General features: G+C 42.5%; 1 protein-coding gene across 1 annotated transcript; it reads right to left on the reverse strand.

Annotated features, from left to right (window-relative positions):
* Positions 1-1,093: 1,093 nt before the first annotated feature.
* Positions 1,094-9,289, reverse strand: lim2.2 (lens intrinsic membrane protein 2.2). Its single transcript, XM_063013079.1, has 5 exons — positions 9,127-9,289; positions 4,365-4,599; positions 4,108-4,248; positions 2,303-2,437; positions 1,094-1,257 (listed from the first exon to the last, which is right to left on the reverse strand). Exons 2-5 carry the CDS (start codon positions 4,540-4,542, stop codon positions 1,187-1,189), a joined length of 525 nt encoding a protein of 174 aa, XP_062869149.1. The 5' UTR covers positions 4,543-4,599; positions 9,127-9,289; the 3' UTR covers positions 1,094-1,186.
* Positions 9,290-9,592: the final 303 nt, after the last annotated feature.

Below are 9,592 nucleotides of genomic sequence, written 5' to 3' on the forward strand. Positions count from 1 at the left end.
TGCTCAAGGGCCCAACAACAGCAACCTGGCAGTGGTGGGGCTTGAACCAGTGACCTTCTGATTACTAGTCCAGTACCTTAACCACTAGGCTGTGACTTTCCCAGACAAAACCCATTATTTTACCCAAAATCGTCAAACTATTTTCTGCCCTAAGCTACCCCGAAACACTGGGCAGACTGCAGAAATCCACCCTAGACAAGGTGTCAATCCCTCACAGGGACCTACTCACACATCTAATTATTCACAATTTAGTAATCAACCCACCTACTGGATATGTTTGGTAAATGTAAAGAAACCTAAGCGCCCAGAGTTAACCCCAAACTGACAATGGAGAGAACATGCCAATGAGTGGTGGCGTTTAAGCCCAGGTCTCAAAGACACTCCCAAGATGCTGTGTGGCATCCAGACTACATGCTGCACATCAATGACAATGGTAAAAGGGTTGTAAGCTGAATGATGGAGCTGAAAACAATACAGCATAGTGACATCTGGTGGTCAAGAGGATGAACTGCAGCTCCATAATCTGCAGGCTCACAATCAGTCATGAAGTGTCTGACACAAAATCTGCCAAATCTAAAACTGGACTGGATGTTTTGGAGCAGTGAAATACTTCATTATTTATGTATCTGTTTACTTGTGATGATTTTATTTTATATTAAATGAGTTGGAAGATCTAAAATGTGATTTAAATGCGACAAATTAGCAAAAAAACAGAAGAAACTGAGACGGGGTGAATACTATTTCACATCACTGTATTTCTGTTCCTTATACTCTTAGTTTCACTGTGCATTCTGGCTAACTAAGGCTGCAGGCTAGCACATGCTTCCTTCCGTTCTTCTGCCGCTCATGCCAGCACCTCAGCTGTACGGTGATGTGCGACCTTCCCTACCTCAGACACAGCCTTAAGTCGTATCAATCACCCGACTAGGCTGGCCCAGAACTCCAGACTCGATGGCGACACACTCACACTGCTGCTAAACTCACGTTATCACTTAAAAATCCGGCCAAATTCACATATTTCAGCTTCTCCGTTCATCAGAAACTCAAATCATGCCGAACAAAAAAACAATTTATTAAACCAGATCAACTCAGATTTGAACTCATCTTTCAGCATTTAATATGGATTAACATCTAAATGTGGATGATTTTAAACTTCAGGAGGTGCAGCTCAAACTTTAGGAGTAGTTTAGCTGTCCGAAATGTTTTGGGGTGCTGGTTCGGCATGGCTTCTCTGGTTGGCACAGATCTGAAGTACACCTGAAATAAGATAAAGAGAAAAATAAACACTTTATATTCGGGCTGTAGATTTATATGGGGACAGTTGTGGGCTAGTGGTTAAGATACTGGACTAGTAATCCAAAGGTTGCTGGTTCAAGCCCCACCGCTGCCAGATTGTCACTGTTGGGCCCTTGAGCAAAGCACTTAACCCTCAATTGTTTAGACAGTATACTGTCACAGTAATGTAAGTCGCTTTGGATGAAAGCATCTGCTAAATGCTGAAAATGTAAATTTATGGAACGCTCTGGTGTGGACGGGAGAGTCTTAAATTGACATTTGCTTTATTATCCAAAGCGACTTAATATTACGGCTAAATACAGTGTGAGCAATTGAGGGTTAAGGGCCTTGCTCAGGGGTCCAACAGTGGCATCTTGGCAGCAGTAGGAACCAGCAACCTTCTGATTACTAGTCCAGTAACTTAACTGCAGTGCCTTTACGTTTCTTTACATTTACATTTACATTTTCGGCATTTAGCAGACGCTTGTATCCAAAGCGACTTACAGTTATGACAACACAATTTTGAGCAATTGAGGGTTAAGGGCCTTGCTCAGGGACCCAACAGTGGCAACTTGGCAGTGGTGGGGTTTGAACCGGCAACCTCCTGGTTACTAGTCCAGTACCTTAACCACTGAGCTATCACTGCCCCTTTAGAGAATCAATGTGTCAGCTACAACAACTGCTAACACGTGTAATAAATCAATTATACAGCATAGACAAAATCATATCCTTCCAACTTTGATGCAACAGTTTAGGGAAGGCCTGTTCTGTCATGCTCAAGTCTGTTTTTATTCTTTCATGCAACAACAAACCAAAAACCTTCTACAATTTCTACAATCTAAAGCTCTTTCTCAAACGTTTCCCCTTATAATTCTACATTTCCATCCTTCATATGATTGAAACAAAACAAAAATGTGTTAATTTAAGCCTCAACTGCTTAATAAAGGATATTTAAAACCTAATACTGTGTTCAATGGGACAAATAACACAAGTGGTAAGCGAGACTGAAAGACGGATTGATATTTACCAGCAGCCAGAGCCAGGATGGTGCCGATCCAGCCGAGGATGTAGGACCAGGAGAATCTCCACTCGATGTAGCGCTTAGCAAAAAAGTTCACAGTCATTCCGGTGTAGATAGCCAAAGCTAACAGCGCAAGGAAGCCTTTAAAAGAAACTATAGTTAAAACCAGGAGGAAACTAATACTTTAACCCTAACCCTAACCATACACTGACTGTCCACTTAATTAGAAACACTCAAGTAGTATTGGTACACTTCCTCAGATTTAATGCCTTTTAAAGCTTTGTACTCTTATGGTCAGAACCCCCACAGGACCCCCACAGAGCAGGTATTATTTAGGTGGTGGATCATTCTCAGCACTGCAGTGACACTGACATGGTGGTGGTGTGTTAGTGTGTGTTGTGCTGGTATGAGTGGATCAGACACAGCAGCGCTGCTGGAGTTTTTAAATACCGTGTCCACTCACTGTCCACTCTATTACATTAACATTTTCTGCATTTAGGAGACGCTCTTATCCAGAGCGACTTACAGAAGAACTTTTAGACACTCCTATCTAGTCGGTCCACCTTGTAGATGTAAAGTCAGAGACGATCGCTCATCTATTGCTGCTGTTTGAGTCGGTCATCTTTAGACCTTCATCAGTGGTCACAGGACGCTGCCCATGGGGTGCTGTTGGCTGGATATATTTGGTTGGTGGACGATTCTCAGTCCAGCAGTGACAGTGAGGTGTTTAAAAAACTCCATCAACATCGCTGTCTTCCACTCAGCACAACACACACTAACACACCACCACCATGTCAGTGTCACTGCAGCACTGGAGGTGGTTTTAATGTTATGGTTTATCTGTGTATATTTTACTTTTAAGAAGGTGGAATTCAGGGTTCACATCCCAAGTGGTGCTATCAGCCAGTCAGCCAGTCATGACATGATTGGCTATGTCTTGTCCCATCCTGGGTGTGTTACTGCATTGTAACCACTGATTCCAGGGAAAAACTGACTCACAGCGACCCTGACCAGGATAAAGCAGTGGTAAAACATGAAAATGAATAAATAGTTATTTTATTTTAGAAGGTAAATCTAAACCCTGCACTTCAATATTTGGCCTGGAGTACCGAGAGAGGTTCAGCTGTCGAGTAAAGTCGAATTTATTTGGACAGAGACTTTTTTTACACTGGACATTTGACAGATTCCAGGTTTAAACCCCCTCATGAAAGGAAGAAATGCAAGGAGGTGTATACAGTAGAAACTTTGAGATGAACCAGACTCGACAGGGACCTCCATCCTCCTTTTTGTCATTCTTTCCATTCATGAAAGCAGAAAAACAGTTTTTTGCTAATTTTGCATTTCATTCTGGCCAGGGTTGTGGTGGGTCCAGATCCATTACAACACACAATCAAACATTTTCATTTACATTTTTGCCCTTTAGCAGATGCTTTTATTCAAAGTGACTTACAGTACAGTGACAGTATACAGTCCAAGCAATTGAGGGTTAAGGGCCTTGCTCAAGGGCCCAACAGTGGCAACCTGGCAGTGATGAGAATTGAACCAGCAACCTTTTGCTTACTAGTCCAGTACCTTCACCACTGGCTACAACTGCTTGAAGGGAATTTCCATTCACTTACTTAGTAAACAGGAGAACCCAGAGAAAACCCAACATGGAGAGAACATGCAAAATGTTTTACAGACAGTGAACAGAGACATGAGTCATACCCGAGTCCTTTAGGCTCATTTTCAATTAAAGCTTGTAATTTGAAATTTTTTTAATTCCTTTATTTCATTTGTAGAATATTTGTTTAAAAAAATTATTATTTTACCAGTCAGAAGAAAGGTGATGCCTCCTGTTCTCACTCTGGTGTTCTTGGTTCTGTTGGTGAAGGCACTGACACCCAGAACAACACCGACAAAGCAGCTCAGCACAGACAGCAGCATGAAGGCCCGGGTGGCATCCCAGAACGCTGTGGGAGGCAGTCAGTAACTGTATAACTACAAAGTGCAAACGTTTGATAAGTGTACCTAATAAAATACCCAAGTATAAACCATCCTTCCCTCTGGGTCACGCCCCAGCTCTTACCCACGGTGAGTGTGTGAGCATGGCACTTGCGGTTGATGCAGAACCTCCAGAGACCCTGATTGGCGAAGTTCCCCGAGTAGCGATACTGCATCCAGTAGTCAGTCGCAGTAGAAACGATGAGGAGCATGAGGGCAGCCACGCCGCTCAGTGTGCCCCCTCCCGCTAATGTGTAGATCATGGAGGACAGGCCCAGGAGAGAGTCCGTTCACAGACCCAGAAAATGCACACCGTACTCCTGCAGAGCGAGAGTACAAAAAGAGTTAGATCAGTTATATAAGATCCAACACTCCACACTATGTAAAATAATACAGTTTTACATTCACATTTATAGCATTTAGCAGACGCTTTTATCCAGAGCGACTTACAGAAGAGCTTCCACAGTGAGCATTTTCCTACTCTAGTTTAAGTATAAGAGTGTTAGTAAGTACGTTGGTTCTCAGCTTAAGTGCTTAGTAAAGAGGTGATAAAGGTTTTTAATCGTCTTCTGAAGACAGCGAGAGACTCAGATGTTCGGACAGACGGGGGAGGCTCGTTCCACCACATGGGTGCAGGTACAGGGAAGAGCCTTTATGCTGGTCTTCCTTGAATCAAGCAAAACTAGAGGCTTGGAGGTTGCTTGGTGCAGAGCGGGGTGTGATGAGTTCTCTAAGGTAGCTTGGGTCTGGTCTATTTTTGGCTTTGTAGGTGAGCATCAGTGTTTTAAACTGAATGCGGGCGGCTACAGGAAGCCAGTAAAGAGACGCAGCAGTGGGGTGATGTGGCAGCGTTTAGGTTGGTTGAAAACCAGACAAGCAGCTGCACAAAATAATATAATTTCTGAAAATAAATGTACTGTGTAAATGATGCTTGGTAAAAAGATTAAAGGCGGTAGTATGTTTACAGCATTTAACAGCTACTTCTATCCAAAGCAACTTCCAACTATCAGTAAGTACAATTCAAGCAATTGAGAGTTAAGGGTTTTGGTGGGGCTTGAACCAGGGACCTTCTGATTACTAGTCCAGTAGCTTAATTGCAGACCTACCACTGCCCTACATAGTAGAAATGATCTGCAAAAAATCTGAACAATTCGTTTAATTCTTGACCCCACAAGCACTGGGGGTTTAGCATGGGAGTCTGCCATGTTTGAGTGATGTAGGGCATTCCTTGACATGAGGAATGTGAACACAACAAAAAGTCAGCCCAGACCTCTGGGAGTTTTTTTTCGTAGATGGTTTAGTACTTATTCCTGAAACCACTTTATCCTGGTCATGGTCGCAGCTGGTCCGGTTCCACTGGAAAACACTGGAAGCAAGGCAGGAACGCCAAACCATTGCAGGGCTTCGGCCACCCACTCTTGTCGGACGCAGTCAATCATGTCTATGTAGATGCCTGATTGGTCAAAAGCACTGCTGAGATTGGAACACAGATCCTTTTAGTCGTAGGCTAGCTTAATATACGTAGTGCTTTTCCACCTGAGCACATGAGCGAAAGCCAGACCCGCCGAAGCTTCCAAACGGGGATTAATCCGAGTTTGATCTCTTTCATACAGAGAAAGTACCAGAGAAAGTAAGCCGTCCACTGACTGGTCAGCACATTTCAAACGCATTCCATGATACCAGACTGGTCACTAATAAATGAGAGCGGGCATGTAAATACGAGCGAGTGGCAGAGCCAGTGTCGCTAATTTACAATTCAACATTCATCTGTAAAATAAAACCACTATTCATGCAGAAACAGAGAGAGATACGCTACAGCAGATACAAGAACAGAGAAAACAAACCCAGTCTTTGTATACAACTGATCTCCATATTCATCACAGTGTTTAGCATTCTGCTCTAAATCAATACATTATATATACAGCTCAGAACAGGTAGATTTTCATTGTAATAAAGATCAGATGAGAGATGTTATCTTATTAGACAGGTTAACACTCCTCATTTCTAATCTAAACTTATGTTCCTTCTGTACTCTACGGTTTATTCTATAGTTGTTTACTGGCAGATGCCTTTGCACCAGACCTTTGGGATTTTTTTTAAATAAAACAAGCTTTACCTTTACAAAGCTGTCAGATTATGAGAAAAAGGTTTGATGTTTACAATCAAGGGCACAGAAGATAGATCAGAATGAATTCACATTTATTTTTAAGAAAAAAACAATCCTCCATGTTCCTTCTTTTTCCCAGTAGTTCAGAGTGGAACTGGGCCCACTGCAGTTCTGACCAGGATTAAGCAAGTAGTAAAAATAAGTGAAAGGTCTTTTTTTGGGGGGAAAAATGGACACCGTGTGCGCCGGACCAAAGACGAAAAGGACCATCCAGACTGTTATCAGCAACAAGTCCAAAAGCCAGGGTCTGTCATGGTATGGGGGTGTGTCAGTGCCAGGTTCTCTCATGGTATGGGGGTGTGTCAGTGCCAGGGTCTGTCATGGTATGGGGGTGTGTCAGTGCCAGGGTCTGTCATGGTATGGGGGTGTGTCAGTACCAGGGTCTGTCATGGTATGGGGGTGTGTCAGTGCCAGGGTCTGTCATGGTATGGGGGTGTGTCAGTGCCAGGGTCTGTCATGGTATGGGGGTGTGTCAGTGCCCTTGGTGAAGGTCATTTACACTTCTGTGATGCAGCATTAATGTAGTAAAGTACATTGAGAACATGTGCTGCCTTCAAGACATCGTCTTTAACAGACATCCAGCATTTTTCAACAAGACGATGCAAAACCACCTGCTGCACACATTACAAAGGCGTGGCTGCAGAAGAAGAGGGTATGTGTACTGGACTGGCCTGCCTGCAGTCCTGATCTGTCCCCAATAGAGAACGTGTGGAGGATTTTGAATGTGACAACGATGAGCCCCCGTACTGCTGCACATCTTAAGACGTGTTTGCAGGAAGAACGAGACAAAATAAAAGCTGAAACACTAAATCACTTGGTCTCCTCGGTGCCAAAACGTCTTTTAAGTGGTGAAAAGGAACAGCGACATTACAAAGTGGTAAATGCTTTACTGTCCCAACTTTTTTGGAATGTGCTGAAGGCCTGAAATGCAGGAATGGAGGTTTATTAATAAATGAAATTGAGCAGATAAAACATGAAATATCTCCTCATCCTGTCTGACATCAAATAAAAGTCAAAGTAAATGTAAGAAACTCCGTGTTTTTATTTTATTTGCATTTTCCATACTGTCCCAACTTTTTCTGACATGGAGTTGTATTAAATTCAAGTCAGGACTTTGACTAGGTCACTCCAACACATTAGCATTAATGAGCATTTTGTTTTTGTTTGTTTGTATATTTTGATAAGCTTTTAAGTTTGTCTCAGTTTAGCTCACAAACAGATGATCTTACATCACAAAAACCTTATAACAGTAGAATTTATTTCCTTAATAACAGCAGTTATTACTGATCTAAAATCATTCAGTGTGATGAATACCTAATCATAAATGATCAGAAAGCTGGAAATTACTTTGCCACATCAGTGTACTAATTTATTCACTGTCTTTTGACCACTGCTTCATCCTGGTCAGGGTCACAGTGGGTCATATTCTTGGGTCGATAGACAGGAAGCACACTGGACACATACTTTTTCACACACATGCAGTTTGAGCAATGTTAGTAGCTCCGAATGTCTGACTGTATGTCTTTACTGTACTGTACTTGGCGAAGGAAACCGGAGTACCTGGAGGAAACCCACATGGACACAGGGAGAACATGCAAACTACACAAGAAAGGAATCAAACCCAGGCCCTTCTTGCTCAGTGTACTAATGTTTGTTTGTTTATTAGGATTTTAACGTCATGTTTTACACTTTTGGTTACATTCATGACAGGAACGGTAGTTACTCATTACACAAGATTCATCAGTTCACAAGGTTATATCGAACACAGCCATGGACAATTTAGTGTCTCCAGTTCACCTCACTTGCACGTCTTTGGACTGTGGGAAGAAACCGGAGCACCTGGAGGAAACCCAGACACAGGGAGAATATGCAAACTCCACACAGAAAGGACCCGGACCTCCCCACCTGGGGATCGAACTCAGGGCCTTCTTGCTGTGAGGCGCCAGTGCTACCCACTGCGTCATAGTGTCTCCCCAGTGTACTAATGAATGAGTAAAAAATGTAGGTAAGAGATGTAAAGAACATACAAATGATAGCAGAAATGCCCCAAACTGCCAAAGATTAATGAACAAACACAAACAAGAGGATTAAGGCATTGAAGTAACTTGCATTCTTTGCTGCATTTAAATTGACGGAGGAATGTGAGATCTGTAACTGATTAGACTTTTAATTAGGCATTTAAAAAGCTGCGTTTATTAGTTTTTTAATGATTTATCTTAGATCTCATAGTCTCGTTTTTTGTTTGTGAGCAGACACTCATTTGTGGAAACTGCACATTAAATAGTAGCTGTTCTTCATTTATACTAATGTAAGAGAGCAACTGGCAATTCAGGCACAAAATGACAAGTACAAAAAATCCAAATCATACTGCTGGAGCTCAATACATCGATCGATGACATTATTTGGACATCTAATTGCTTTGATGTCTTGTATTTGTGCTCTATTGCACAGAAATAACCCAAATCACAAAGTATATAGACGTAGTTTCTTTAATATAATATTGTTCGTAAATAATTTTTGGTGTTTTTTAAATTTGGATAAAAGCATCTGCTAAATGCCATAAATGTACATTTTAACCCTTTAAATTGTGACCCTAAATAAAACAGTACTAATAAAACACACATAAACTAACTGTAGCATCACTTCTGCAGAATAAAGTCAGGACAGTGTGTGTACTCACTGCGTCTGTAGTGATGTCAAAGTGAAAGTCTGGGTGTGTTACAGCTCTGTGTAGGTGCCGGTGGTCTCCCCTGATGCTTAATGTTTATGTGCTTGACCGGTCCCTGCCGATTTAAGCTTTTTACCCTCATCGGTCATTGTTAAAGTCACAAAGCAGAGAATGATCCAGCACAACATGTGAGATGTGAGGTAATCCCTCTCTTTCACTGTCAGCCTCATCATCACTACATCTTTCGCTCCCTCCCACCATCCATCCATCCGTCCGTCAGTCACCGGGTCGAGTACAATGACACCAGTCTTCTGCCTCGACTGCCTTCCTGACCATCTCAGAACGGTGCCACGGCTCATCTGACGCAGCCGTTTCTCACAGACCCCATGGGTCCCTTCATACGTCAACGGGTGGGTGAAGCTCCCACGGCCCGTTTACATTCCCACTCGTCGAATTGGAAGCAGGAAGAATGCAAATG

The sequence above is a fragment of the Trichomycterus rosablanca genome, chromosome 17, assembly GCF_030014385.1.
Source record: "Trichomycterus rosablanca isolate fTriRos1 chromosome 17, fTriRos1.hap1, whole genome shotgun sequence".
NCBI classification, from domain to species: Eukaryota; Metazoa; Chordata; class Actinopteri; order Siluriformes; family Trichomycteridae; genus Trichomycterus; species Trichomycterus rosablanca.

What these genes read in the sequence shown, in the direction of transcription:
- lim2.2 (XM_063013079.1), bottom strand. Translation starts at nt 4,542, where the DNA reads ATGATCTACACATTAGCGGGAGGGGGCACACTGAGCGGCGTGGCTGCC. An exon ending in TGCTCACACACTCACCGTGG is followed by an intron (nt 4,249 to 4,364) that starts GTAAGAGCTGGG and finishes TGCCTCCCACAG; the next exon opens with CGTTCTGGGATGCCACCCGG. An exon ending in CATCACCTTTCTTCTGACTG is followed by an intron (nt 2,438 to 4,107) that starts GTAAAATAATAA and finishes TTTCTTTTAAAG; the next exon opens with GCTTCCTTGCGCTGTTAGCT.